The sequence below is a fragment of the Colletotrichum jinshuiense genome, chromosome 5 (genome assembly GCF_051148585.1).
Source record: "Colletotrichum jinshuiense chromosome 5, complete sequence".
Classification (NCBI taxonomy): domain Eukaryota; kingdom Fungi; phylum Ascomycota; class Sordariomycetes; order Glomerellales; family Glomerellaceae; genus Colletotrichum; species Colletotrichum jinshuiense.
In genome coordinates this window covers 4943289-4957261 of record NC_139312.1, presented here as the reverse complement: position 1 = coordinate 4957261, position 13973 = coordinate 4943289, and the positions used below count along the sequence as shown (strand labels likewise).

Here is a 13973-nt window from a genome sequence, read left to right as displayed (position 1 = left end):
AGTTATGTAGTGAAAATGCAGGTGGGTGGATTGAAACTTTTGGTACCCTACTGTGTAAGCTTGCCTACCTTTCTGACGCTAAAGTATCCTTGGGTTACGTCTTAAGTTATGCGTTGCGAGCGCATCTTCTTTTTGCAATTGTTGAAACTAGCCCTTGCATGAACTCTGTCTCTCTACTGCAGCTATAACTACTCGATGTGAACGTCGAACGAAATCATTGGTGTTTGCAATTGATTCATCGATGACAAAGAAATCTTAACTGGCAAAGTTTTCTCAGGCCGCATGTGTGCCCTCGGAAGCCGCTAAGCGCGGCACACATGTCAACCAAAGTTTATACTATTGGGTCTTCGGTATATTCGCCCCAAGGATACAATGGCAGTGGCTACGAATGAGCCAAGGTGTCGCCTGAATAGATCGAATGGAACTTATTGTTAGGATCTAACCGCGTCATCGCTAGTCCTCGCTCAGGCAGCCGCTTCTATTACATTATTTACCGTGCTAGAAAAGCAAAGATGTTCGGCACTCTGATGTATGATCTACAACAAAACGAGCCAAAGTTTGTGGAGAATAACGCTGAGTCTGTGATCAACCGGAACAAAAGGGGGAAGCCACATATAGCTTGTGAATTTTGCCGGGCCCGCAAGGTGCGCATTCATCTTGAAGACCTCCAGTCTTGCCAAGTACTGACCCAAAGTTTTGGCGTGTAGTTGCGTTGCAACGGCAATCCAACTGGCTGTGATAGATGCAAGTCAGCCTCACATATCTGCAAGTATGCTGCCAACCGCGCGGCGATCCGAAAACGAAAACTATCAACTACTTCGGCCAAAGACACGGCTCAGACAAACCAATCTACACATGAGGAGGCAAATATGCCTCTTTCCCCAGCAATCTCCGATCACTTCACAATTGAACCGTCCATGATATATCAGACACTCAACCAGGACCCCGAGACGAATGTGGTTATGGGCCAGCTACAAAGACACAATTCTCTTCCAAAACACGATAGAAACGTCACCCTGTGCGCAACCAACCCAATGGGAGAATTTCTGAGCAACCACAATGAAAAAGAATGTCAAAATGACCAGATTGATCAATGGCTGTCGTCATTCAGCCTGTTGTCGCCGAACGGCACAATCCACATGTCAACTCTGAAGACTGGAGATATCAGTGGTCCTTGGCAAAACCTCGGAAAAGATGTTCCATATTTGGAAAAGGCAATTGACAGTGAAGATGATGGGGCCAGCTCCCAGGAGACTCAGATGGAAGACTTCGACATGAACGGTGAGTAGTCTAACCTGCACTCAATTTCCGGCGTAGTCGATAACCAAACTAATACTCCATGCTTTTTCCAGATTCTAATCAAGTGATCGAAGATTCATCCTCCACGCCATGTTTGTCATCAACAAGTCTGGATTTGCTCCTGGACGACAGTTTCTCTCCAAATACCTATCTTCCACCGGCAGATTCGCCGGCAGCCAAGAATACAACTTCACAGCCAAGCCAAAAACAAGCACCAATGGCATACAGAATGTCTGCACCGGCACCAAGTCCTATCAGTGCCCTTTTGAAGAACGCCGAGAACACATATAAAAAGAGGGCTGAGTGCCGCTGTTTACGACTTGCAGCGCATTTGCTCGAGCAACTTGGGAATGAGGGGGCCAATACAGAACAGCCTACGATAGATGGGCTATTGAGTTGCTGCCGTGAAGCCATCAAAGGCTGCGAAACAATCCTCAGCTGCACACTCTGCAAGTCGCGCTCGGAAAGTATGATGCTCCTAGCCATGGCTGGACAGTATCTCAGCAACATCTGCGAGAAGACAGTCCGATGCTACGTCGACGTCGTCCAGAAGGCCCAGCCAACAAACTCATCGCTCACGGGTGGATCAGCGATATGGTTTTGCTCTTACAAGATGGAGAGTCTATCCGAGCGGAACCAGGTGATAAGATGCCTCGTCACCGGCCAGCTAACAGAATTCTGCCAGCTCATTAACAAAATCAAAGCGAGAGTTGGATCGCGAAAGGCACAGTTAGCGCCATTGCTTGGCGCGGAAAGAAAGATTCGGTGCATGAGGACGATGATGATGGAGTGCGAAAATTATATAGGTCCCAGAAGTGTTAGTAGCGAAGCTTAGAGATCGTGTCGATATAACTCAATTTGGAATCCATGACAAAAGGTTACATACTTTGCGCCGTATGAGCGATTGGCTAATCTTCAAAATGGCTGTGTTTGAATGTGATTACGCGAAGTGATGGGCTTGGAATAAGCACAGTATGCAGCAGACGAAAGTCGCGAACTTGTTCAAACTCGGTAACGTTTTTGCATTTTTATGATCTCAATGTGCATATCTTGCTCGCACTACGACGACGTGGGAAGCGTCGGCGCAGGAACGGCAGCCCAGGGATAGGGGTTGGCTTTCACACACGAGTTCCAAACTTGGCTAATGCGAGCATCGAAATGATGTTTACCTACATTCCTTTTTGCCAAACATCTCAAAATTGGTTCACCACGCAATGAAATTACTGAACCGATAATTCAATGTAAGCATTTTGAAAAACTACATAACAACAGACAGGGATTTCGACAGAGCCCAGTTGAACCTAAGTCTAAAAGGATTTCACCATGCTTGAGACATATCGGCTTTTTTCTCCGATCTTCTCGGCTAATATGGTCAAGTTCGGGCTATGTAGCACGTCGAAGATGCTTGTCGTCTCCGCGCCAGCGCTTGATACAAGCCAATTGCGGAGCTCCACTGCAATGAGTGAGTCTACTCCGTACTTGGAGACTGGGTATTCCTTGTCAATCTCGGCTGCGTCCAGTCCAAACATATCCGCAAGTTTTGAGACGATGGCCTCCAAAATGAGAAGTACCGCACGTGAACCGCTCGTCACCGACTGAAGGGAATCCGATAGTCGCATAGCCGGGCCCCCTGAGCGGTCTGACCTGCTACGTGAGCCCTCCTTGGAATTGCGACTAACTTGCAGAGACGAGAATCGCTTGTCGTTGACCCAAGCTACAGTGGATGACTCATCGAATTCCAAAATACCCGTTATGAGCTGACTGAGGTCGACAGGCCGCAGGGGGTTTTGGATAGCCGACTCAACAATCTTGAGCATTTGGGCTTCGTTGATGTCGGCAAGACCTGTCTTAGTCAAGCGCTCTGCAACACCTTCGGTGTTGGCAACGAAGCCCACTTCTTGGACGCTAGCCAGGTCAATGGAAACAGCAGGGAGTGAACGAGAGGTACGATACTTGGCGAAGGTATCCTGGAATGTCCCCCCGGCCGAATAATTTGCCTGGCTGGTGTTGCCGCCAAGGCCTGTTAAGGATGACAACATGATGAAGAAGTCAAGTCCCGGGAGATTGTTGTGGATGTTCCACGTTGCAGAAATCTTCGGGCCCGTTGCGGCGAGCCATTGGTCGTATGTCATATTTGGGAAAATGGAGTCCTGCGAGAAACTGAGTTTGGGATTCTGATACACGAGTCATCGAGATAAGTGCCGTACTTACATTTAACGTCATTGCGGCATGGATCACACCACGGACCGGCGGAAAGCTTCGCTTGATGTCGTCTAGAAGCCAGCGAAAATCGTTCTCATTCGACAAATCGCAATTTTGAACGCTGACTTTGCACCCCGCAGCCTCAACATCAGCGATAAGATCAGCGCACCCTGGATGTGTCCGCGCGTTCCGGGAAAGTATGATGAGGTTTTTACAGTCGAGACTGTTGGACATCCATCGTGCAATTGACTGGCCGATACCTCCCATGCCACCGACAATGAGATACGATGAGTTAGAAGATAAGGCCACCGGCTCAACAGAAGGAATGACCTAGAAAAAAGTTAATGTTTTCCACTTTGCCAATCTACGAGCAGGTTTCAGTGATTTCCATACCTTGACCAAGTCCGTCCTACTCGGTTTCACGACTATCTTACCAAGATGTTTTCCACTCTGCATTAACCTGAACGCTTTATCGACTTCAGAAATGGGGAAAGTGGTCATCGGAGCTACAGTCCGAAGCTCTCCGCGGCCAAAAAGTTGCATAATATCTCGAAGAACCCCCTGAAGTACCAGCCCGTTATATTTACCCAGTTGAAAGAGATCGACGGCAGCGAAAGAGGCAGCGCGTCGAAAATTGCTCATGTCGAGGGTTTTTGCAGCTTCCATGTCACGCTTGCCTATCTCGACAAAACGGCCAAATCTTGCCACGCAGTCCCAGGATTCTTTGAGAAGAGGGCCAGAGAGAGAGTTGAGCACAACGTCGATTCCCCTGCCGCCCGTAGCTGCCATGATTGCGGGTCCAAAGGACGTGTCTCTGCTCGAGAATATGTGGTCTTTAGCAATTCCGAACTGCTTCATGACAAAGTCACGCTTGGCTTCGCTACCGACAGTAACAAAGATCTCTGCGCTTCGGTGTTGAGCTAGCATGATCCCGGCTTGGCCAACACCGCCCGTCGCGGCGTGGATCAGAACCGTTTCTCCTTTCGTGAGCCTCCCGATGTCATACAGCCCGTGATAGGCTGTAGCAAACACCATGGGCACGGTGGCTGCTTCCTCGAAAGACATACTGTCTGGGATCCGGATAGCACATGGCCAGTTGATCAGAACCCTCGTTGACCAGTTTCCGCGGAGTATGGCACAGACTCGGTCGCCCACCTTCAGACCGCTCTCCTTTCGGGCTTCAGAGCCTAGTCTGGTAACGACACCGCTGCACTCGTAGCCCATAATAGTTTCGTCAAGCTGACCGAGAGCAACTAATACATCTCTGAAGTTGAGGCCAAATGCGCGGGGCTCAATCTCTAATTGACCTACAGCCAGTAGGTCTTGGAAACTTTCAATTTCCCTGAAGCGGAGAGTATCCAGGAGTCCGGGAGTTCCAACCTCCATCTGTAGATTTGAAGTGGAATCCTCAGCATCAAATTCTTTGAGCTGAGGTTCTGGCTCAGAATCCTTTGGGGCCAACGACGTGTTCGACAACTCGTCGTTATAAATGCGCGATACACAGACCAGGGAATTCTGGGCTGCGTACTCCCAGTCGATGTCTTGCGGCTTCAGTCTCAAGTTGAACGTATTCTTGAACACGTCTGCAATAAATGTTGCATTCTTGTCGCTCCAAGTAGCCTCGGTGGAGTCAAGATCAAGAGAGGCGTATCGCCTACCAGCATCTTCCATCCGAAGCGTTCGAAGAAGGCCCCAATGAAGCGCCATGTCAGGTTCACCACCGTGGATGAGGCCACCCCGGGTCACCCACAAAACACCTCTGGCAGTCGTCAGAAGCCTTTGGATGCACTCAAACTCATAGTTTGTCATATGTCTCAAGATAGGTGCGACCATTTCAACCAGCATGATGCACACCTTGTCAGTTGCATCAGTCTTGTTCCAGTCTACTACAACGGTAGTAACCCCTGTCTTTGTTTCGATGGCTTTTTGAAGACCGCACATCCAGTCGTTGGGAATATTTTCGGCTGCAGAAAGAATATAGGCCCCGGAAGGGAAAGATGTCGGTGCAGCGGCGGTCGAGACCATGACACTGAAAGAGTAGTTGTCATCGTCCTCCATGTCGCGAACGTCTATGTTTATTCCGTCGAAGCCGCTGTTTCTCAACACACGACCCCAGTGCTCGAGTGTGAGATTCGGCCCGTCCTTGCGTTCTTCTCCAAGCCACCATCCAGGGAGCGTGCCAAAAACCAACTGCACGTCGAGTGTGTCTTTTGTGGTCTCAACGAGGATCAACTTGCCTCCGGGCTTCAATAGCTTTCTGACGTTCTCCATTGTCTTCTCCATGTTTTTGGTTGCGTGGAGCACTTGGCAGGCGATGACGAGGTCGTACGAGCCAGCGTTGAATGACTGTTCGGTAGGATCAACCTCGATGTCAAGTTTCCTATAACTCATCATGTCTCCATACTCGGAGAACTTCTTAGCGGCTGCCTCAAAGAAGCCAGCTGAGATGTCGGTGAATGTGTAAGAAGAGAAGCGCGGCCTGCCGTCTGGGGTGTCCTCAGTCAGCCCCTTCAAAACTGAGCCTGTGCATCCACCGGTGCCGCCTCCGATCTCCAGAACATTTGACCTGGGATATTTCATTGAGTATAGGTGCACCAGTTTTTGAACTTGGGCGTAGGACCGGTTGCATCGAAGCGCTTTCTCGTAGAACTCGTAAAGAAGGTTCCCTTCCATCATCACCTCAAGAGGCGCCGCCTGTTTCCTTAGGATCTTGGACAAGTTCTGCCCAATTCGACACAAAAGACGACCGTTGACACTCTGAGACGCCACTTCATCAAAAAACATGTGTTTAATCCCCTTGCTGGTTCTGGCCCAGGATGCACTGCCGCGAGCTAGTGTGCCAGCAAGTCCAGCCTCGTAGCGAGATAGCATCCAGCGGTGGAGAGCTTTGTGGTACCACTCCATATCAGCCAGTGCCTGTTCATCTGAGCTTAGGTCTTGGATAGCGTCAGAAATGAAGTACCAAGCCGCGCGGACGAGTTTCTTGTTGATGGAGAGTTCATGTTCGTCAGCCTTATACGTAAGATTCTTTTTTAGAGTCTCGGCTGGCATAAGCGACAAGTCAGGATGCCACAACATCTTAAAAAGAAGCTTCGGCACATCCTGGGGGCCCTGGTCTTGGATCGAGCCTCCGACTGCCTGGCAGTATAGACCTTTGACATCCAAAATAATTGTTTCCGGGGTTTGCGGGTCGTGAGTGGCTATTGACGATCGGAACCCAGACTTGTCTTGCTTAATGGTTGTTGCAATTGACTCTAGTTGAGTACCCGGAGATGACGCAATCGAACAGGCAACAAACACTTCTTCAATAGACCTCGGTATAACCATTGCGTTTTGGTATGCTTCAGGCGATAGAGCAGCGTATGCGCCTTGGAAGATAGAGTCTAACGTTGTGGGGTGCAACACATGGCTGCTGTTTGACTTCGCATCGGCTATATGAAACTGAAAACGCGAGCCTGAGTCCTTCCCATGGATTTTAAGCATGTTCTGGAAAGACGGGCCATGCTGAAGCCCCAGTTTCCTCAGGCGGCTGAAGAGATCGTCAACGTCAACTTGTCGAACGTAATCGTCTTCGATTCTCGGCAGAAGGGTGGTTGCTATCGGTGCCAACAAAGACTTCTCCCTTCTTCTCTCTGACACATAGCCGTGAATATGTTCGGTCCAAGACTCCCCATCACTGCTGGGGGACTTGAGTGAAAACTCATACCATCCAGGCTCTAGGTTCTTGCCGTCACAAGGATGGAGACACAATTGAACTTCAATTCCTCCGTCTGTGTCGGGAATAACAAGTGCGTTGCTGATCTCGATATCTTTGAGACAATAACCGTCAATAGAATCTCGCGCAGACTGGGAAAACTGTTTGATGGCTTCGATAGCCATCGCAATACCTCCAGCACCAGGGTATACAATATCCGACTGCACCAAATGGTCACGCAGCCACGGCAGCTCCGACGGTTTGAGAAAATGTCTCCAAGTTGGACTCGTATTTGCAGGGCCGGAGAGTAAAGAACCTAAAAGCTCGTGCCGCACGTGTTTTCGCTTGCGATGCGCAACGTTGATTCGAGGCTCTAACCAGAAGCTCTTGGAGTGGTTCCAAGGATACGAAGGAAGGTCGGCAATCACGTTGTAGTCTCCGCGATCATTTTGACAGTTGACTGCGGCAAGGTCGACTGGATAGCCCCTAGACCAGACTGATCCTACTGCTGTTTGTATGGCAACGACTGCATTCTGATCCCTCAACAAGCATGACGCGTACGACAAGGATTTGTCTTTCAAGGCAGCGGTCTTCAAAATCTGTCGTATCGGACCGGCTAATGCTGAGTGTGGGCCGACCTCGAGAATGAAATCGACATTGGAATGGCTTCCGGCTGAGTCAGGTACGCACATCTTCTCAAAAGATTGAGAGAATAGTACCGGCCATAAAAGGTTGTTGACCCAGTGTTGGGGTCCGAGTTTTTCTGGGCTCTCAATGAGATCTCCCGTGACTGGTGAAGAGTATATCATCTTGTTCCACTTCAGCTTTGGCTCGATGATGTTTTTCAAAGCTGATAGGTACTCGCCGGCCATAGGCAACATGTGATGAGAATGGTATGCCGACTTCACCTTGAGCTTTCGAGCGAAGATTTGGTCCTGAGAAAGCTGTTTCTCGAGACGTTCGATAGCCTCAAGATCGCCGGAGAGAGTCACACTAGACAGGCTGTTGACGCATGCTACAGTAACAACGCTTTTTTCGATACCGTGCTTTGACAGATAAGACCAAGCATCATCGCTCCCGAGACCAACTGCCATCATACTACCCGGTACCGTAGAAGCTGCCTGGTATTTCTCTGTCAAGGCGCCTCGGAAGTAAGCGACGCCAAGGGCTTCCTCGAAGGTCAAGGCACCAGCTGCGTATGCAGCGGCAATTTCACCGCTCGAGTGACTCGTGACAGCGCTGGGATTGACTCCCCATGATCTTAGGAGATCAAATAAGCAGATCTGAAGGGCCACACAAACCGGTTGGCTGAGCCTTGGCTCGTTAACGCGAGTCGACTTTGCGTCACGCTGAAGCTCCTCAAGCAGAGACCAATCGGCGCCGTAATATGCCAGTGAGACATCGGCATGTAGCAGAGCTTTTCTAAAGATCGGATAGACTGCAATTAGTTCCCGGCCCATGGCATGCCACTGAGCTCCCTGTCCATTGAAGACAAAGCCGATTCGAGGGGCATCTTTAGCGAGAGTGATGGTCTGATTGGTCGGGTCTTCAAGAGCACGAATCAAATCTTGCTGGGAATGTAGACTTGATATTGCGACCCTCCAAGGGAAGTGCGATCGCCGTGATTCGAGGGTGTACGCAAGATTGTTCAAGTTGACATATACCCCTGCCGACTTCTGAGCCTCTAAGTACGCTTTGAAGTTTTCCAGCATCTGGGAAGTGACACTGGAGTCTTTGCTGCTCAAGACCATGAGCCGCGGCTCGTTTGATTCAGAGCTCTTACACTGGAATTCGATCAAGTGCTCAGCCAATCCATCTATGATGACGTGACCATTCGTACCCCCATAGCCGTAATTGTTCACCGAAACACGTCGAGGCATGCCCTGCGGCCAGTCTTGCACAACCAGAGGGACCTTTACTTTAAGGGCTTGCATGTCGATTTTCGGGTTGGCCTTCTCGTAGTTCAAACTGGGGGGGATGATACCGTGCTTGACCATCATGATCGCCTTGATAACCCCAGCAATGCCACTTGATGCCTCCAAGTGTCCCAGATTTGTCTTGATGGAGCCGACTAGAACTGGGTCATCTGTGCTTCGGGCCTTGCTGAACACTTGACTGATGGCGCTGGCTTCGATAGGGTCGCCAGTTGGAGTTCCAGTCATGTGAGCCTCTACGTACGGCGTCTTCGAGGGATCAAGCCCAGCTCGCTGGTAACATGATCGGATCAACTCTTCCTGCGCATCGGAGGAAGGAGAAGTAATCGTTGGAGTCTTGCCATCTTGGTTGACAGCAGTCTCTCGGATAACTGCATGGACAGAATCGCCATCCGCAAGAGCGTCCCGCAGGGACTTGAGTAGCAGAGTGGCAATACCATCACCACGGCCGTAGCCATTTGCTCGACTGTCCCAGGCATAGCATCTACCGTCGGCGCCAAGGACACTATTCATTGTCAGCATCTCAAAATTTAGCACCAACACCGTAACCTGTGCTACTCACCCAAGACCTGACATAACGATGAATGGGTCAGGGTTCAGCAAGAGGTTTGATGCTCCGACGATAGACATCCGGGACTCGCCGTTGCGGATGCTTTGCACAGCAAGGTGCAACGCCGTTAAGCTAGCAGAGCAGCCAGTGTCTGTTGTCAAGCTGGGGCCATGGAGATCAAAAAAGTGTGAGATCCGATTTGACATCATGGCAACGCCGTTGCCAGTCAAAGCCGTTCGTGGCAGTGTATCGGGGTCACGCATGAGACTGTCATGATAGTCTCTGGAAAATGAGCCCACATATACAGAAGTGTTACTGCCTGCCAAGTTCTGCAATGTGACTCCAGCTGTTTGCAATACTGTGAGCATTACCGATGCATATGATGACATTGATAAGTCAACCTACCATTCTCTGACGCTTCAAATACAGACTCCAAGAGAATTCTTATCTGGGGATCCATCGCCTGGAAACCCAATTTAGACATATATCATCAACGAAGCTTGATAACTCAGGTATTGACTGACATTTGCGATTTCTGCTGTAAAGTTGAAGAATGATGCGTCGAATTTAGATACATCATCTTGAATAAAATGACCGCCTACCACGTTAGACTAGCTTAGGTATTAGCTCTGCTATTCAGAGACACGTATGATCAGGTAAATATAATACCATTCCGATCTTTGCGTGATCCCCATCGTAGAATGCATCTTTGTTGAATCTCGACCTCGGTATCGAGGACCATCCGTCTCTGCCATTGGCAACTAATTCCCAGAGCTTATCCGGGGTTGTTGCGTGTCCGGAGAAGTTGCAACTCATGCCAATGATGGCTATGGGCTCTGACGGGACTCCTCTAGGTGACTGGACACTGTCCACTGGAGAGCCCAGCTCCGACGACGTAACTTGAGTCATGTAAGGTGCCATGGCGAGTGACTGATGGGTTTGATGGCAGTTAGTTGCAAATGGGGTACAATGTTGCAGGCAGCAAGTTGTCTGGGTTATCAAAAGATGAGTTTCTAGGATTTGAGCCGACGACACTGTAAAAGACTCTACAATAACCTTCTATGGACTCTACCATGTGAGAATAACAATCACTGTGGTATCAGCACTGCATATGATCAAAAATCATCACTTTGACGATTGAATTGTGACTAAACAGTCATCATAACAATGTTATCCGTAGCAACCGGATTGCCAAAAACGGTACGATCCGAGACGATGTTGCTACGTGGATGTTTTGTCGGCACAGTCCTTATATGTCCGACGAGTAAATATCTCCAGATTGGGAAACAGCGTTGGAACGCAGAAAAGAGGATCATATGCATTAAACCCGCAGAAAGTTTCTTTCTTAGGCTCGGAAACTCTGATTGAACAGTATGCTTCATCCATGATTCGGATCAAGGCCCTTTGATAAGGTTAGACTGTCCGCGTTTAATATGACTCGTGGTGTCAACAAAACAATGATATCGAATGCTCCGTCGAAAATGACACAGAGCTGTTACGGTCACGGAATTTTTCATGACCGCATGTAAGCCATCAGTCTACGACTTTGTCCGTACTAATAGCAAGTACTCAATGTGTTGACAGGCTTGCATCCGATTCCTAAATGACGACACCGCCGAACTCGGAGTCCATTGAAAACTCGAGATCTCACTGACAAGCTCACATTGCCAACTACAAAGGCTCTCTTTGTGGTGTTCTTGATATTTCAAAGTCCTCCATTCAAACTCGAACGACAATTTTCAACACTAAAAATGGCTTCGACGGTAAAACTGTCCAAGTTGCCTAAAATCGACGCCCGCAAGTCCAACTTCGAGTCCGGCGAGCCAGCGGTCATCGAGAGACCCGTCCCTGACGGCCCGCCCTCAGATCCCAGTGCAAATGGCCCAACTGGACTGAAACTTTCTGTTATCACTCTCGGCTTGTGCTTGACTCTTTTTCTAGTAGGCTTGGTACGGAATCCCACCCTGAAGATGCGATCTCTCGAACAGCTGACTTACAATAGCTCAATGTAGGACAACATCATCATATCAACGGCGATTCCCCGAATTACCGACGAGTTCAACTCCATTAACGATATCGGCTGGTACGGTAGCGCTTACTTGTTAACGACTTGCACCTTTCAGCTTACTTTTGGTAAATTGTACACACTATTTTCTATTAAGATCACATACCTCATTTCGATTGTTATTTTTGAGGTTGGGTCGGCAATATGTGGCGCAGCCCCTCAGTCAGTTGTTCTAATTGTCGGCCGAGCCGTCGCAGGCGTTGGCTGTGCCGGAATTTTAGCAGGCACCTTTACGATCATTGCTGTCATTGTCCCTCTTCCCAAAAGACCTGCTTACACTGGTCTCGTCGGCGCTGTATATGCTATCGCATCAGTTGTTGGACCGTTGCTTGGAGGAGCCTTCACAGACAAGGTAACATGGCGATGGTGTGTAAGTTTCTTCTCTTGACCCGTGTTCTGCCATTCAGCCCTGACTTTATGCAGTTCTACATCAACCTTCCAATTGGTGCTGTAGCCCTTGTTATCATGGTATTCATATTCAATTCTCCTCCTGCGCCAGACACAAGCAAGGACAAAGGTCTTCTGGAAAAGTTCCTTCAAATCGACCCATTGGGTACAGTTGCTTTGATGCCAGCCGTTATCTGTCTTTTGCTTGCACTTCAATGGGGTGGTACAACCTACCCTTGGAATAACGCAAGAATAATCATGCTTTTCGTCCTCTCTGGGCTGCTGTCTATCGGTTTCGCTGTCATTCAGATACGCAACAAAGAACACGCCACTTTACCAGTCACAGTCATTTCTCAGCAGAGTGTTGCAGCTGCTTGCTGGTTTTCACTTTGCACTGCAGGTGCAGACTTCACTATGCGACAGTATATCCCCATTTGGTTTCAGGCAATCAAAGGCGTATCGGCAGTTAACTCTGGCCTAATGAACCTGGCGTTAATCTTAGCTACTGCCCTTGCGTCGATCCTAGCTGGAGTCGGCGTTACCAAGATCGGCTACTACAATCCATTCATGATCGCAGCGGCAGTTTTCATGTCTGTCGGCGCAGGGCTCATCACCACTTGGACACCTGATGTTCCTATAAGAGACTGGATAGGCTACCAGGTTTTATATGGCTTAGGTTCCGGACAAAGCATGCAGACGCCACTGATGGTGGTTCAGACTGTCCTACCGATGGCAGAAATACCTTTGGGGACGGCTTTGGTCATGTTTTTGCAGACATTGGGCGGCGCCATTTTCATCTCGGTGGCTCAAAACGTTTTCACAAATGACCTTCGTGCTGGTTTGGCCAGAGAGCTTCCTAACGTCAATGCTACTGCAATTGTAGATGGCGGCGCAAATACTATTCGGATGCCAGGGATATTACCGAAAGATCAGTTAGAGGCAGTTATACGGATATACAGCAAGTCGCTGACCAATTCCTGGTACGTTGCAGTGGCGCTTGCTTGTGGAAGTGTCGCTGGAAGCCTTTTATTACAGTGGAGAACCGTCAAGCAGCAGACGCCGCCGGCAGCGGGCGATGAAAGTGGCATTGGGGACACGATGGTTGGAGCAGTGGACAACATGGAGATGAAGCATTGCGCTCTCAGTCCCGCAAGCTCCGACGGCAACAACGTGTTTAACAGGCGAAACGATACTGCTAATACATATGAGTGAGCAAATATGGCCAGAGGGTTAAAACAATACTGTACCTAGGTATGAAAAGATAGATATTACCTCAGAGGAAGGGCAATTCTGAGGCTGCAAACAGACAAGCACACTATGTGCGATGAATTGAAATAAAAAGCTTACACACTTCTTCTTTGAAGAAAGTGTCATAGAAAAGGAGGAATTCTCAACAAGTCTTTTTCCCATTTGATGTTCTGCATTTTGATAATAGTTTTTGAACTTGATCATAAAGCAAGCGAAGCACCAAATTGTGGCCAGAAAGTTTGGATAGACCAGCCAGTGTGCATGCTTTGTTGCACTATAATCAAACAACTGAACTCGTCCAAATCTAACTCAAAGAGGCGGAATCGTGTTGGAAAGGCTGTCTATTTCACGAACGTGTTTGCTTTGCGGTCATCCTTTCCCATGTGCTACTATGCATTGTTCCATACATACCCATCATAGAAATGATGGTGGTTGTCTATAATATTGGTCCACAGCGCATTCGATAGCCCTGACAACCGCCTTAATCTCACAATCTTTCTTGGGCGGTTGGTGGCCGCCAGAATGATATAGCTTCTTGGAAAGCCTCACATCACACATTTGATAACCTATCTCATGCATATCGTGCATGAAAGG

General features: G+C 48.9%; 2 protein-coding genes across 2 annotated transcripts; one reads left to right on the top strand and one right to left on the bottom strand.

Annotated features, from left to right (window-relative positions):
• Positions 1-2606: 2606 nt before the first annotated feature.
• Positions 2607-9885, bottom strand: EsH8_V_001177 (type I polyketide synthase; the record flags this gene model as incomplete). Its single annotated transcript, XM_083273693.1, has 4 exons — positions 2607-3449; positions 3511-3831; positions 3895-9634; positions 9692-9885. The coding sequence occupies 4 exons, from the start codon at positions 9883-9885 to the stop codon at positions 2607-2609; spliced, it is 7098 nt and encodes a 2365-aa protein (XP_083126408.1).
• A 1545-nt stretch (positions 9886-11430) lies between these two features.
• EsH8_V_001176 (MDR family MFS transporter) lies at positions 11431-13343 on the top strand (the record flags this gene model as incomplete). The annotated part of the gene is made up of 3 exons (XM_083273692.1): positions 11431-11628; positions 11692-12114; positions 12168-13343. The coding sequence occupies 3 exons, from the start codon at positions 11431-11433 to the stop codon at positions 13341-13343; spliced, it is 1797 nt and encodes a 598-aa protein (XP_083126407.1).
• Between the last annotated feature and the right edge of the window lie 630 nt (positions 13344-13973).